The sequence below is a fragment of the Platalea leucorodia genome (genome assembly GCF_965183815.1).
Source record: "Platalea leucorodia genome assembly, chromosome: 5".
NCBI classification, from domain to species: Eukaryota; Metazoa; Chordata; class Aves; order Pelecaniformes; family Threskiornithidae; genus Platalea; species Platalea leucorodia.
The window spans coordinates 34,021,107-34,038,516 of NC_138827.1; the positions used below are offsets into that span (position 1 = coordinate 34,021,107).

The 17,410-nt window shown below is 37.9% G+C and overlaps 1 protein-coding gene across 1 annotated transcript in view; it reads right to left on the reverse strand.

Moving 5' to 3' along the window:
* Window positions 1-17,410, reverse strand: part of PIGK (phosphatidylinositol glycan anchor biosynthesis class K) — a 73,151-nt gene that overhangs the window by 44,044 nt on the left and 11,697 nt on the right. Inside the window, exon 9 of the mRNA XM_082314481.1 lies at window positions 13,334-13,506. Coding sequence (XP_082170607.1) covers window positions 13,334-13,506 — 173 coding nt within the window. The remainder of the gene's footprint in view (window positions 1-13,333; window positions 13,507-17,410) is intronic.

A 17,410-nucleotide genomic window follows, 5' to 3' on the forward strand; every position in this document is an offset into this window, starting at 1 on the left:
AAGATCAGCACATAGTCTGTTATCAAGTTGGTCTATCACCTACACGAAACAATCTGCACATGCCGAGAAACAGATGAAGTACGTGCAAAGGCTTGAGCCATTTCCAAACACTCGTCACTAAGATTCTATTTTTAAATCTATTTTTCCAAGAATATTTAAGTTTAGGGCTAAGTTCTTCAATGTGAGTTTGTTCTTGAAGTTTTTCTTTTCCTTGAATTAATGCAAAGAGAATGCTCTCTTGATGTTATCTACAGGACAATGTCATCTTTTTCTGCTCCAGATAGGAAGCACCTCTCATGAGTATCTACCACCTTACTCACAAGAAGTAACTCAAACACAGGGATTCAGTCAGACCAAGCTGAATAAACAATTACACAAAATTCATCCAACATACAGGACTGAGCATTAAAAACATAAATCCACACAAAGCTACTAGCGAGAAACAGATTAACTACCTCACTCATTAAATAAGGTCCAAAAGTAGCAGTCCTGGACTAAAGTTTTACTCTCATATGGTTACCTGAATCTAGCCCCTAACTTTACTCTGGAATGTATGCAGGCAGGGCTGTGCTGGAGACCCTTTGGTCCAGTTCAATAGATTAGGCTATTGAAACAACCTCTGGTAAAATTAATTCACCTTTAATACTGTCATCCTCTTAAGCAGTATCAATAATATGAGCAAAAAATAGAAAGGATTTAAAAACTAAGAAAATCACTATTTCATAGAATTCAACCCTGAGAATGATTTTGCATTAGTTTGTTTGGGGAGGGATTGCATTCAATATCCATTTGCCTCAACAATAACAATTCACCTTTTTGTCATATATTATGGATATGGAAATTTTTCCTAATTTCAGGTTTTATAACCAGAAACGCATCATGTTTTTTGACTTGGGTAGATGACTAACATGTATATTGCTGTTATTTTATATTGTTTTCCTGATTCCTTCCTCTCCTACTAACTTTATTTTTTTTCAATTCAGTTTTGAAAAGAAGCATACCTAAAAATTACTCTTTTAGTTTACAAGGACAATTACCAGTGAGAATAAATAATCTACAATTTGCTTCACTTCATTTCAGCAATTTTGTTTCTTTTCAAATTTCTGGTGAAGTTAGCTTTGTTATATAATTATTCTTTTGTACAATTCTGATTACATTTAGCAAAATAATCTGATTACTAGATCAGCACAGTAGGCACAAAATGCATTAATACATTAATTATTCCCTGTTTCAATTTATATTACACTAGCTCTACTGAGAACTTCAGTTTATTACCATGTGCAGGTTGCATATTCATTTGGCACATTAAAAGATGGTGGGATTTCCTCAGTAGGTGGGATTTCCTTTCTAATAATATCTATACCAGCCATAGTTTCTACAGCTTTCTCTTATGCTCACAACCAGATATAGGCAACAGTCGCATAGCAATTAGGTCTGTTCCATAGCTGCATTTTATAATATAATCACTGACATGGAAAATGAGCTTGCCCCTCCAGCCCCCCCCTTTTTTTTTTCCCAGCCTCAATGTGTCTTGTAACGGACTTAATTTTACGTCCAGAGAAAGAGGAAAGAAACAGTTAGAAACCAGTAAGAAACAATTATCCAGGATATCTAGAAACTCATCTAAGTACCTCTCGGGTGATGTACTATCATAAATAAATTCCATGTCACACTACTAATCACTATTGTTCTAAGGCATCTCTTGCATCTATTATTACCAGCCATAAAACTCACATATGTGTACACAAAATTCAATACAGTGATAATGACAATCTTTTAAGAATTGCACTGTAATTTTAAATGCTTTATATTTAGTATTAGATGAATTTAAGAACAGTCATAATTTGGCACGTAATTACCAAATGACTCATGTATACTCTCTTATGGTGTTAAAGAAATAATTAAGTTTGCGTAAAATCCTGATAGTGCAATATAATAAGAATTTTGTGACCAGTAATGGAAGCCCTCTGTTTGCTGAATATGTACACCACCAGTACATTGTTTCCACACACTGTCACCAAACTGGAAGCACGTCCCTCTCCATAACCTTTCAACAGCCACCAGTGCTGCTGAAAGCATCCCCAAGAATGGCAACTGAGGAAGCTGTTTTCATGGTGCTTCTTACATGTTTGCTCATTAGTAACGGAACAGAAACACACATCACTTAAAATACAACAATTATTACTAGAAAATATTTAGAGCGACCACTGATGTAAACCACTTTTGAATCTATGGCATGAAAAGTCTTCCTGCCACAGCTAGTGTAATACTTTCTCCTGTCCTTCCTAAATTACTTTATAAACCCACAGATTAATATGCAGTCTAATATTTTTCAATAGTGTCATTAGATTCGCAAACCATGTAGAAATATTCTGTTTTAAGGACAATTTTCCATCTAACCACGTTTTTTGTGTGCATACACAGCTTCCAGTTTTAAAACATTACAGCAGAGTGCAGATTTATCCATTTTACAGATACACCATATATTTTTATGGAGACATTTGTAAAAGTTCCTAAGCATCTATTAAGACAGAAGTCAGCTCACAATATTTTGTAATAAAGTACCTATCAGTAAAAACTGTATCAGAGGGAAACCACACACAAAGGAAAAAGGAACTAGGGCACTCTATTTGACAGCTGAGGAAGAAACAGAGGTTACGTCCTCTATGGCTGAGATTTAGAGCAGTTTCACTTAGTGGCTGTTCTGCTCCAATTCCCCAGATAAAATTTAGACCTACAGCAAGCAGTCTTCATTCCTATTTTATTCTAGCAGGAAGTCATGGTTCAGACTCTTAAGTAACCAATAGAGAAAAAAAAATACTAGTCAGTGGGGAACTATGAAGCTTAAATATTATGTTACAGTTAAATTGAGATAAACCTTACAGTAACTACAGGGTTCGTTCTATTCTCACAAACTAGTGAGTCATAAATTGCTAAATATGTAGAGATGTAACTTTTGTCCTACTATTTCAAACAGAAAAATATTACTAAATTTTAGAGCAGCTGAAACACGCCTGTGGCAACATCTCTCGCTTGCAGGTAACACAGGACCAGAAATCATCCAGGAATACAAGTAACCCTTTCTGATTTTTCTCTCATTTGAATTATTTAATACAATTGTAATGTTATATGCACTATCTCACCTGTCAAATTTATATAGCTACTGTGGAACTACAGGAAAAACATACTCTTATCTGCTTTTTTTGCACAGTTTACACTTAAGTAATCTTTCCGATTGCATAGAAAATCCAACCATTCCTATCTTTCAGAGCGCTGTGCAGCTCAGGAGGAAATTCAGATGTATAATCTGCAAGCCAGATTTGTCCCTAGTTCAGGAAAGCTTCTGCCAGCAGAACTGTCGCCCCGGACAGCAGTTCCAGGAAGGCAGCCATGGGGAAAACATACTGGCACCAAGCAGAAAACATATTGGCACCAAGCAGCCCCAGCCCTCCTCTCCTTCTAAGAGCCCATATGGGGTCTGCGCAAACTGAAAAGCAAGTCGTGCAGTCCAGCAGGACGCCTTCAGCCACTCTGGCTAGCACGGCCTAGCCACAGATTAACTCTGCCCCCTCCATGATACAGTGCCCTCAGTGAGGAGCAGAATGACCATCTGTTCTCTCCTTGCAGTTAATCTCCCTCCCAGCAAGGGCAGCAAGCTCTGCTATGCCAGCAGAGTACAAGTTATATAGACTAAAAAACTACCTGGGACCAGCTATGATATGGATATGTCATGTGGGATACGCATTTTAGTGGCTTACTCCGACAGTTTGGCTTTTCTAAGCAGAATAAATGGGCCAGCTTTGGCTTAAGAACATGCAATTTCCCAGGCCTGCAAAACCACCTGCAATAATGGTTAACTTCATGGGGGTACTCAGATTCTTAATGTTAAATACAAATTCAAACTTTTTGCATAGTAAGTACAAGAGGTTGCCCACTTCTACAAAGTACCCTTCCACACACCTGCTGAAGCTGTATGAATCCAAATGTCTGCCATTTATCATTCATCACTGAAAAACCAATAATCTAATAAACATTTTTTAAAATATCGAGATAAGAAACATAATAAGAGTGAAAAGATACCATCAATTTAAGGATTATAGTCTGTTGAAGATGATTCTGAAGGATTAGCAGAGTTCTTCCTTATCCTTCAATCAGAGTGTCTAAAAATGTACCAATACATGGCCAGCATTACTCAGTCTTTTCCTCTGCATCTGGTCCCTGCAGAATCGATTTCTTTGTATTTTTTACACAACAATTACACAGAGAATTACACAGAAAATATCACTGTAAAATTAAAAATACAGCAACAGGAGGAAGGTGCAGCATTGTTAATTTTTTTCAGTTTCTGATCAACCTTCCCCTTAGTACTGGAACAAATTTGTATGTCGGCTAGACTTCAGCAACAGGGTTTTTTAACCAGTAGGAACAGAAACTTAAAATAGCTATCATACCATTCAAGGAACTTACGCTAAAGCAACTGTGAATACCAATACTCAACATTTATTCTTCCCTTCCCCACAGGAAAGGAAATCTTAGCCTCCACTGTGGTCTTCTCTTGGGAACTACTGGATTGAACTACTCATGCCTGAACACTCGGCAGGGGCGGGAGGGAGATACACTCTCCCTCTCCGAATTTGCTTCTAAATCCTCATTCCTGCCAGTCACCAGAATGCTATTCAGGTAATGCTGTGCTCTCACTAATTCTGTATAGTACGTACAGCGTGACAGCGGAATTCCCTAAACAATACTGCTGGTTTCAACTGACATTTTTTGGAAGTCCAGTGATTTGAACCATTCCCACATCCATAAGAAACATAAATATTAGTTTGGTTATATAAAAACCTAGTAATTTCAGTTTGCAATGAAAATATGTTTGTTCCATTTATGGCATGAGAATATACCGCTTTCAGTGGTAATAAATTCTGGTGCTATATTACAAAATATGAACATCCCTCTACACATATACACACAGTAAGAACTTCCAGTTCATTTTGTGAAAGAGAAATCCTGCCTGTCTTTATGTTCCAAGTTAGATCTGACCTCTAGGCAGATGACTAAGGGGTTTCCAGGCTTTTTAGTTCTTTTTCAATGTTATGTGAAGTTATGGCCAAGCTAGTCTTGCTTTTTTAACAGTAACTGGCACAACGGAGATGGGCTGTCACCATTCTATGAAAACTGAACGTCCACAGTTGCCACTATATTCCCTTGCAGCCCCAGGAACCTCTAAATAGTAACTGGAGCCAACTGAATTAAGTTTGCTAGGATTCAAAAGACACTGCAACATATCCAACCCCTGAATAGCTATTCCTCCAACTCCCTCTGTATCCAACTTTCCTCTTTTTTCCCTTTTCTGCTTCAGGGGATGCCAAAGACTCTATTGTGTTTCATTACTTTTTGTTTGTTTCTCCTGGTATTTACCTTTCGTGCAATCATGGTCTCCTGCCTGCAAAAATGCTGAATAAATCCCATTTTGCAGTTTATAGAATTACTTTCTTTTCTTGGAAGATCAATCTTACCACACAGATAATATTCTGCTGTCCCACAAATTTCATACAATAATCTTAGCAGTAGCTTGGGCATTTTGGTAGACGTATTCAGCATCTGTTATTTCCCCTCCCACAGTTTCTATAGATTTCTGATACCCTTGACCAAGCACATAAAACAATCTCATTTTGTAAAGTAATATTAAACAGCGTTCAGCAAGCCATCTGTAAATCCACTTCTTTGTGTGATCAGAATCGCCTTTTGTAATCACCTCGAGTTTTCTTTCCATCCTTTGATGCAATTGTGACTGCCTTGCTCTCCTATTGCCAGAAATTCGCACTAGTCTATTCAAAGAGCTAACCGGATAGAAGAGAGATGCCTAGCAATAATGCAATGCTTTGTTTTTTGGGTTTTTGTTTGTTTGTTTTTTAAGTTCAGCTCTTCTCTCACAACTCAAATTTCACTTTTTTGCTAAAGAACTAGGGCCCTTAGTACGCTCACTATGAAGCATAACTTCTCTGAGTGTAGTAGAGCCTTCAGAAATAAGCAGGGCAGTGAAACATTTTACTATCTTCCAGACCATCATGCAGCTTACCAAAATCAACAATAGGTCTTCAAGGACTTGTATTTAAGTAATAAATTTAATAGCTCTATGATGAGAGCTTCGGTCCACCAAAAACCTGACTTGAGAAAAGTCTCTCCTATTGGGAGGGCTGGCAGATGCAGATAGAGATCATTTTATGGTCTTTTAGCCATCAGTTACATAAATGCATTGTGAAGGCAGAATGCCCCTTTCTCCCCCACAGCTTTGGACCAGACATGAATTTTCAGTGGCAGAAATCTCTAATCATCTGGAAGGTAATCCCTCAGGCACTCAAAAAACAAGTGTAAGCTTTTTCACAATATCGAAACAGGGAAAGACTAAGAGCATTTGCATATGCCTTAATACCATATCAGAAAAAACAGTAATGTTGCTTGAGCCCCAGAGACTTAATAGTTACGTGCCCAGGTTCATTCCTGGGGCATAAGGAATGCTAACGTATGCTTGGCCACTAAATTCCAAACACCTAACAGTCCCATAATCATGGCTTCAAGCTCCTTGTTTGCTCTTTGCCCCCAATTTTTCAACCTCCTAGAAATTTTCTTCTTAGTCACACAAAAAGCGTATCCTAACAAACATAACAGCAGCTCTGGTACTTTTGACAGAAAGTAAATAATAGTAACAGAATTTTACTGAAATTATCATGCTATCTCAAAGTGCTGAAAACATGCCAAACTTACATGAAAATATTTCCTGGTCAGACTTATGCCAAGTACTACAGCTGTTTGTATGGTCTTCTTGAGCAGCAACATGCAGTACACAACCACAGAAGTACCTCTAAGAACAGACCTGAATTTGTATTTAGCACGTGGACAGCAAAGCAAGAAGATCAAGCCAGGACTTCCATATAAAGAGCATTAGAAAGACTAACGAGCACTTCAGGAGACTAGAATTATAGAGCAGCCCACTCAACTGCAAAAATAATAGCAGGTAAAGATCACACAAGGGAGAAGAGCTGAAGAAGAAATAACGAGGCAAAATAAGAATGCTACATAGGAAAGGTGTAAAAAGGACTGGGTAAAGGAAAAATGAAATAAACAACCTAGACTGAACACCCTATGATTTCTGGGTATTCTCAGCTGTCTAGACAATGTCAAAATTTACTAGACTTACTTAAGACCTCCCTCTAAATCTGTCACGTAACAATTTTAGACATTACCTGTCTATTACCCAGCACTATTATGTGTATAAGTCAACTGGCATATGCAAGTCACTTATGAAGAACATGTAGCTTCTGGACTTGATTAAAAAGCTAAAGTTAAAAATATTGCCATTGACTTACATGTGCTTCACAGCACCTCTACAGACCAAGAGGTTTGTTTTGATGTCAATGCCTATTAAAATTATACATAAGAATAACTATATGTAGGTTCAGCAAAGTAGCGTTCTACTGAAAACAACGTAAAATGATAGAAGCACAACCTGGTACTAACAGTTGAAGATTTCTCACAAAAGAAATGCAGGATGCCACAAGAAACCCCACTAAAAGTTGGAGAAAGAGGGGAAAAAAATCATCCAAGACCAAAGAAAATCTGACTCAAGAGCTATAGTTCTGCAACAAAACATTTTCATATAAAAAAACAAAATCTGGCAAAAAGCATGGTCAAAAAAATCCTTTCGAATGACCAAAGAATATATTGTTCAAAGCTACTTTTTAAAATATCTTGCTAAACAGGGACTGTAATTACCAAGCATAATACTTGAGTGTATTTCAAGTCTTCCCAACATGATTTATACCTGCAGTTCCTTTTGATATTGTCAGTCATCCTTATTTATTTTGTACTGATGTTATGCTAGTGAAATTGTACCCTCCTGTATTTCTCCTACTATAGCCCTCATATTAATTTTAGTTGCATTGCCTTGAAAAGTTCTTTTACACTAACAGGTATAGGAGCTATGTATATGTGCATACATATATATTGATCTATCTCTAGGCAAGCAAAGAAAACCCAAATATACTACATGTGCAACTGATGAGTGTGTTTCATGAAAAAAAAAAAATTATGAAATCCATCTGAAAATGTTTCCAAAAAGCAATGCCACCTAGAATTAACAGCTTCATAATCCCACTGTCAATGCAATACAGCTTACTAGAGGCCCGCTAATTTATAAGTACTTTTTCTATTTATACATTACCCTGAAACGGAAACACATTACATCTCCACAAGATTGCTGTCCAATGGGAAAAGTGGAAAAGAAATATCTGACATTATCCCCTCAAATTTACACCAAACAACAAAAAAAACTTCAACTCCTCCTTTCCTGCCCCAGCCACAGTAATTTCAAGCTGATCACGTAAAGGGGGCTGAGGGGATGGGAACCACACCCCCACCCCCACCCCCCCCAGCAAGCCTCCGTTTCCACGCCATGGCTGAAAAGCCCCGAGCCCCGCTGGGCGGGGAGCTGGCCCGCGACAACGCTGCCGCCTGGCGGCCACCGCCGGGCACCGCCGCCCCCGCCCCCGGCCCGGGCCCGGGCGCCTCCCGCGGCGGCCGCAGGGCCAAACGCCTTCGCCCTTCCTTCTGCAGCACCGGCTGGGGCCCAGCTGAAGCCTCCTCCGGTACCGTGCGGAGGGCTGCCCACCCCCTCTGCTGTCACCAGCACAAATACAGCAACTTTCATCTTTAAAAGCCTTTGCATAAAGAATAGGTAGAAAATACAAGGAAGCGGACATAAATCTGTCGCTGATGTAACAGCAAATCAAGATGCAAATGAGAACCGGGAATTTCTCGGAGAACAAGAGCTTTCAGAATTAGTCCTAAAAATGATTTATAAAAGTTAAAAGAACCACAACTCTGAGGCATCTGGTAAAAAATGAACGGTAACTTCAGAACAAACCCAGCCTTTTTTATTTTAAGAAATGCCCACTGAGCTGAACAGCATCTACCAGCCAAAAAAATTACTTATTGGTTCACCAACTGGATCCCCATGGATTCAGGAACACGCAAAGGCAACTTTACTTATTAAGCACATCAAACTGAAAATACTGGTGGAACTGGTAGAAAAGAAGAAAGGACAGGAAAGTGACAGAAGAGACACACTAACACAAAAAAAAACCAGATTGAGAGGACATTAGCTATCAACATACTGCAAATGAACCAATTACAATTATTCTGTTACACAAGCATCCTTCCTCACACAAGTGGCGAATTTATTTATTTTTAGGAAAACAGTCACTGCCAGTAGTACCATAATTCTTCTTAACAGAAGTATTAAATATGAAGCCCAATTCTCAAAAGCAATGAAACTAGGATGGTTTTATATGATGCTGTCTTTAATTCACTTCTTACTACCCTCAAGAGAAATATTTATCCCAATTTCTACCAACGCTTTCCGCTGATACACATCTTTTCCTCATGATAGGAGCTGAAAAGGAGAAAGTGTTCCAACTGGCTGTAGAGTTACAATCCAAGTTTAAGAGACACGCTCCTAATTTATTAGATGTACTAAACTCTGCAAGGCTCCTTTCCAAAGATGCAGGATTTCTTCTACTCCTTCATGTCTCCTTTATGCTCTTTCATGGGGATTTAGACAAAACAGAATCAGCTGAAGCCCCAGAACCCCTAGACTGTCAGGTTTTCTGCTAAAACTGGCAGCTACAAACCCAGTCAGGACTGCGACAGCTGCAGAAGAAGCCCTTTGAAGTGAACATAGCTTAGATTGAAACTGCTATGAAGAAAGGAAACAGCAGAGGATTCTTCTTTCTATTTTTTTAAAGCTTTTACTCACAAATATTCACCTACTACTATGTGGACAGAAAGAAAGCGTCTTCTTTTGGTTAATTAGTAGTTGTTCTTTGTACAAGTCTCAGCCAAAGCCAAAGGAAACTTCAAAGGCCTCACTCATCAAATGTCACGGCTTGTGCTCAACATGAAACTGCCAGTTCTGATCTGGTCGCACAGCTATAGCTCACGCTGAGCTTGGGAGTGGATGCACATTACGAAGTAATTGCTAAGCGATTGTGTAAAAAAAGAACAAACTTCTGTTGAAAAGATTTGGCAAAGTCACAGCAGTGGGTCAGATGAAAACTTGAACAGTCTGCCAGCAGTACAATCCCAACACATGTTCATGCCTCACGTGATGGCATCTTCTTTACCCGTTATCTGTGTAATCAGTGGTTTACATCGTTTGTTCATTTGGTTTTTAATGCCCTTATCTGCACATATGATACTTGCAACTTTAAAACAAACAAATCAGATCTAACGCAGACTACTTAAGACTGCATCAGAGTCAAGGTCTGTATTTCATTTTCTGCTCCACAACACGAATATTCTGTAGCATTCTACTGCCACCAGTGTGTAAAAGGAAAAAGGTATCCAGCTAACATAGAGCGAAGAATAGAACAAAGAGGAAATGATTCATAAAGGAATGAAGCCAAGAGACTATATCAAATATTAAACCAATAAAACCTCTGCAAATTATCTTTTACGAAAAAAAAAAATCTAACTGAATCCAATATAGAAAAAAAGGAAAACATTTAAGATTCTGCATAGATTTTGTCAGAATAAAAAAAGATCTGCACACTCAGTAGCCAATGTAATACATCAAAATTTGCATTAGTGGTATATATTTGTGATCTATCAGATACTTCCTGGTAAATAATTCTTGCAACCCCTTAAGGGGCACAAGTTCAAGTATACGTGACTTTTTCCTCTTCATAAAGGCTTTTAAAACAGTATTAGGCATGAACAAGATTATTGATGACTAATTTAGAAGGATTATTCATTGTCAATAAGCCTGGTTTAGATCTCTCCCAACAATAGCAAAAAGAATAAACCAGGCTGTGCTAGCCCCATCTTTCCCTACCTATTTTACATAAGAGTGCAATCTGGGGTGTCAACAGCCATCACATTCCCAAAAGGCACAGGATGGTTTAACTAACACTGAGGAGGTTAAGATTATGCACTCACATTCTTTCATTCAAGGGTCATTCATATATTAATTTTGGACAAACTGGGTGGTATCTATTCAAAGATCACATAATTTGTGAAGTGTTCTGACTTCTTAACAGCCTCAAACGTAAATGTGCGTAACGTTTATAATATTCTTTAAATAACACCCGAGTAACTAGGTCTTGCAGAGCAGACCCTCCAAAACTGCTTTTTTTAAAAAGCATTAACATTTTTAATTAACAAATTCACTTCAAGCTATAATTCTGAAATTTGTTGTAGCAAAACAGATCTCTGTCATACCAAGAGGTACTGACCTCAGAATTCTGTTTAAGGAATTTATTAAGCACTCCACATCACTATCTATACAGCTTATACTACAGTTTTGCAGCACTTTTCTACAAAGTCGGTACTTTCTTCTCCATTAAAAACACACTCTCTATAAACTCTTCCAAAGTGGTAACAAGAAACTGAGAACTGAAGTACTTTCTTGGAAAATTGTATCTGAATATAGTGCAATGAATAACTCACTGTTTTACATGAGAGCACTTAAAAATCGTCATGCACGTTACAGATGTGAGGCAGTATTCCATACGTTGCTGCTGTGTGCTTCCATTCCTAGGCACACACGTTCTCAAAGACTCTCTCAAGCTAAAGAAGAACTATTTAGCTATTAAACCAGCATGTTCCCATCCCTTCCAATTTCACAGATTTAAGCTAACTGGAATTGCCATGATAATGTAATACAGCTTTCACTAAATATCAGAACATTTCACAAGAATAATATTCCTCTCTGTGCATAAGTGCCCATTTCTCAACATCGCTTCCATGTGTTCAACTCAGTAGTATGCCAGATACCCAAAAACCCTGGATATGTTGGCACCAAACTAACTCAAAAATAAAAGCTGAAAATCCCAACCAGTCATTTCCTGTTTCAGAACAGTAAAGTTGTCCAAAACCTATTTCTCCTTTTAATTGTCCACAAATTAGAAACCCACGTAGGTTAAGTTTTCATCATGGTTTTTGACTGGCAAAATGTCTGTTGTTTGCCAAAAGCTTTTTTCTTCTTCAGAGAAAAGACAAATTTCATGTCATTACATATTATTCTAAACTAAAGAGTCACAAAATTAGCTTGAGATACATATGGTTAGTACTAACGCACATGATGCAGATAAAAATACACTATGAAAATAAAATATGAAATACACTAAACCGTGTAGGATATTTTTAATTATGAGGACCAGAGTTACTGTTATCTTTAGAATAGACTAGACTATTTCAGTTGGAAGGGCCCTACAACAATCATCTAGTCCAACTGCCTGACAAATTCAGGGCTGACCAAAAGTTAAAGCATTGTCCAAATGAATCTGAAACACTGACAGACTTGGGGCATCAACCACCTCTCTAGGAAGCCTGTTCCAGTGTTCGACCACCCTCTCAGTAAAGAAATGCTTCCTAATGTCCAGTCTAAACTGCCCCTGACTACTTTAAAATTAATAAAACTACTATCCACCGACTTGTTCTTTGATTTGAGCAACAGTACACAAGGTAGAAAATAATTTACCTAAATTTATGGGTTGAAAAATATTTCAACCCTGGTATAGCAGACTATTTCAATCCCTCTTTTTTTTTTCCCCTCCTAGAGGACAGTATCATGAAAAATAAAAGATGCAACAGAAATGGAAGTACAATGCTAAATAAAACCCCACAGTACAAGCACATCTTCCTTTACATGTTCCCAATAGGTGGCAACAGAATACCAAAAATACAAAGTAGTTTATAATTCTTTCTTCATCCACAAGGTAATGGAAGCCTCGTTACAACTTCTATCAATGAACTCACACCAGCAGTTTTATTCAAATGAATCGGTGCATCTCAGCAACAGAAATTCTCAGGACAGTTAAAGTCAAAAGCCAGAGAATTCACAGAACAGAAACAAAGCATTTCTTAAAAAGCTAGTCGTTATGAAACGACTAACTGATGGCTTATATTCGGAGCTTATCTGATGGAGTAAACTATTACAAGCAGGAACTTACAGTAACAAAATATTTCTGCACATTAAAGAAGAAACGTTGAGGAAGAAAGAAAAGTTTAGTCGAATTTTTTTGTTGCTGACATCCGTACCTTGGTCTTTAGCAGTATTTATCTACAAGACTGAATAAAGGGGTGAGCATTTTTAAACAAAGTTTTCAGCTGACAAACCCCAACTTTACCAGTAGTAGCAGGTCCATACTAACTCCCTGGTTCTTTGTAAGAAATGACAGGAAATCGGAGTTGTTCTTTCCTTGACAAGTCATATGACTATTTTGTTTCTGTGGTGCAGAGCTATACAAACGAAGTCTAAATAATGACTACTTACTTGCTTTCAATACCAGCTAAGTCACCGTCCAAAGAAATTGTCTCTGTCGTAATTTCAACCTTTCTCACACTGCCAAAGAAGTCTGTTATCAGCACATTTTGTGGGTCTCGCTGAAAGAGATCAGTTCGGTGCCCAGGTGTGGAAACGCACAAACTTTTTGGACAGACCTGAAACTGGAAACCAAGATGGACAATCACATCCTGTCCCCCATTCATCAACAGTCTCTACATACACCGTGCAAAATGAAATTGCTATAAAAAGAAAATGCCACACGACTTGTATTAATCTCAGTACAAGCTCCACAGCTGAAAAAAATGACAGAACAAAAACATTAAAAGGCATAAACATCTTGATTATGCATTTCAGAAAACCTTTATCCTCACAATTATGCTGTTCGAGTTTAGAAATGCTTCTGTCAAAGCCAGCCGTCAATTACATCTAATTCATTAAATGCACGAACGTATTTCTGAATATAGATGCAGCAATGCTGCTATAACCTTCCAAAAAGCACAAGTGGGTATAAATTCTTCATATTTACCAAAGGGAGGCAGGCAAGACTAAACAAGCCTTGATAAGTAGCTAATAATAAAGGCTTCATAAAGAAGCAAGAATCTACATTTTGATCAAAAAGAAAAAAAATCTCCAAGTCTTACTTCTAGTTTATAGCCTGCAAATTAATGCAGAATTAGGATCTTCATATATCAAAGGTGTTTTATGTACATTAAGTTCACAGAGACATCCTGTAAAACCTACAAATTAGCTATATACCTTATTACTTATTTTATCTATGTGTTTTGTCTACATATCAGATCCACTATATCCAGCACACATTGCAACACCCGGAAGACAAAAACAGCACTACCTGTTTTCAATGAACTCAGTTCTGTATAAAGGTACATTTGCAGAAAAGAAGTAGACTTAACAGTGGCAGATTTGTTGTGGCATTTAGAATATCTGACAAGATAGCGTGCCTATTAAATAACTAGATTGTTATGTACCCAGCAGATATTCAAGGCAAAACCAATGCATTTTGGACACAATGCCTTTTTGTACAAGTCCTACCACACTCGCCACAAAAGTCTCTAATATTTCCCATCTGGACAGATTCCTTATTTCAAGGGATCTGGTAATGCACATAATGTAATACAATAAATAATAATTGGTTTGTATTTTTATTAATAATGCTACCTAGCTTAAAGTGCCATGAAATGCAGCCCAAGGCCTCAATCTCTCTAGCCTCCTTGATGAGCCTGGAAAGCTGAGGTCATGCCTCAATCATCAGAAGGCACTTCACAACCAAACACACAACTCCACTAGACACGGGAGTTAAGACACACATCCCCGCGAGACAGAGGCGAGAGGTCTACAGTGCTCTGGACAGTTCCATGAGCAAATGTTGCTGTCCATTCAACTGTCTCATGGGCAACCTGCAGACCGTCTGGTAACAGCATGCCTTATGTGAGTCCTTGTATATTCCAGCAACAAGGAATATTTAACAAACAGATTAATGTACAGGACCATGAAGGATGCTGTCAACATGGGTGCTCATCTTCCTTAATCCTAAATTCTCCAAGTGATTTTCACAAAGAGGTTCATCAGTCACTGGATCTAGAGCTCATATACCTAATTACACCACGGGTCATTTCACAGAAGGTTGCACTCTTAGGACAAAAATCACAGGGCCTAACTAGCTCAATGCAGATGCAGCCTCAATTATCCCAGATCATGACTGACAAAACCTATGAGTTTCAGTCCACACTTCCTAGCAGAAATTCTGTGCTCAGCCTGACACAAAATGCATGGGCTTGTATGGCGGCTTCTCTTAGGACAAAGCCCTGCATTTAAAGAGTTTCCCGGAGAGGAAACAATATACCTGGCTTTTCTTCATAGAGGACAGATTCTATCTCCCCATTCCTCCCTCCTGCTCTGTTACAGTTTCTCTTTTATACCTTGCCTTTTTTGTCTAAGCCTGTAAACATACAGCATTAGGCTGCTGGTCCAGGGAGCCTTCAGCTCACTTTCACCTTTTCCTTAACTGAAGCATACAAGCACACATATCCACTGAGCAATTTTTTAATGATTCCCAACTCTCTTGCTGGCAGACTATCACACAGCTGCTAAAGAAAAGATAGGGGCAGATCAAACCTTTCTGTTATCCTCTCTGTGAAGTGAAAATGAACTAGACTCATCAGCATCACGGTTCCCATACAAAGCCACTTGTCAATGCAAACAAACCCTCTTAAGTTTCGGTTTCACCAGAATGCAACCAATTTTCAACTCTGCTCCAACTAAGTGCACAAACATAAAAACTAAGTCTCTGAAGTAAGCTGTAAAAGCTAAGTATTTGTTTTAATCCTGTTATTTGATGCATAAGTCTATGCTGCAGTTATACTATTAAGTCTCTCTTCCAAGCTCTCAAGAGAGCATAAATGTCCCAGAACAACTGCATCAGCACTGAAAGTGGGAAACTGATACTGCACCCAACTATTTCTAACCTGTCCCACAACAATTTACTACCATAAGATGTTGAGATGAATCTTTAACAAAAATGTGCAATGGCACTGAGAAGACTTCAGTATTAAAAATCTACCTACCCAGTACCAGTGTAAGAAAAGAAAGACTGCAAAGCAATTACACCACAGCAGACTAACACTAATAACTGAGGTCTTCCAACAAAAAAAGGCAAACACTTGCTAAATGAAACACATTTCTTCATGTGTCAATTTTTCCAAATTTTTAAAAATAAGATACTATTCAAATAAAGCTAAACAATTCCCCAAAATGGAAACTTTGTTATCTTGACTTTTCTTAACAACATTTTTAGCTATTCTATGACAAATGATATCTCATTTAGAAATTTCTTTGAACCTTATTTTAAAAGTTCAAATGTGTGACATTTCAATTTAGTCTTTACTTTTTTGGAATTGTGATCAAACTGAAAGTCAGTCATTTGCACAGCTTTATGCTATCCTTTAGCAACACAGATGGAGCAGGTGGGGAGTAGGTGGAGTGGATTGTGAAAAAAGATGTCTCATTCTTTGCAGGAATGCAACATCCAAATCTTAGGTGGTTGTGAAGAGAAGCTGTTTTAAGAGTGGTTGCAGAAAAGTAAAGAGGTGATGGGATAGAGGCGGTGTAACAAATACACAGTAACTCTAAAAGAGCAGACATTTAATGTATCAGAAGATCAAACAACTAAACATTAGCTAATAATTTTAAAGCTAGTTAGTGAGCCACTTAGTATGTTATCCTGAGTTTGGAAAGTGTTAATTTTTAAAAAAATCAGACGTGGATAAGCAGTAGGTCTTTGGTCTTAAACCAGCACAACACTAACAGTGCATTCCAGTGCTAAAGTATCCCCTATAACTGCTGGCAAATAAATGGGCTTATATCCTTACCATGGACTTAACCATATGTCATTTTGGAACTCTAGGGTGAAGGCCTGAAAAGCACCGACTTGAAACCAAGAGGTCCCATTTGCTGAAATACGTGCATATTATGACTCAGTACCTGACCATCACAAATCATGACGTATTTGGGTCCATTCTCTTCCCTTCCCAGAGCAACAATAAGCAGATCGACATATGATAAGATGACTTACATGATGCAAGGAATTTACCAGTGTGGGATAACTTCCCACAGCTCTTCCCGAGTAGTTGCCATATAAGCAAAAACAAAAATGCAAGAGCTCAAAAAGGTAAACTACTTGGCCAGCTAACAAGTTTTCTATACTTTTCACAACTGGATTAATATCTAGCTGGCTAGACCAGTTATACCAATTCCCAGGTGGTGTCTTATACAGTAGAAACCACTGTTCATTTTTTATGACTTTTTTTTTTTAACATCAATTCATTTTCTTGTTTACAGAACAGAGTTCTAAAGTGCTGTTTGAATGAACTGGCTAGAAGATGATACTCGATAAAGAGCTTGCATATTCCTCTTTAACAAGATTTATTTTAAAATTACCTGTATCCCATGATCAAAAGGTATTAAATTACAGGACAGAATTTCATTCCCATGGTAGTAAAAGAATCTTGAATCCCAGTCACTGAATCAATTCTGTATCAACATAAAATC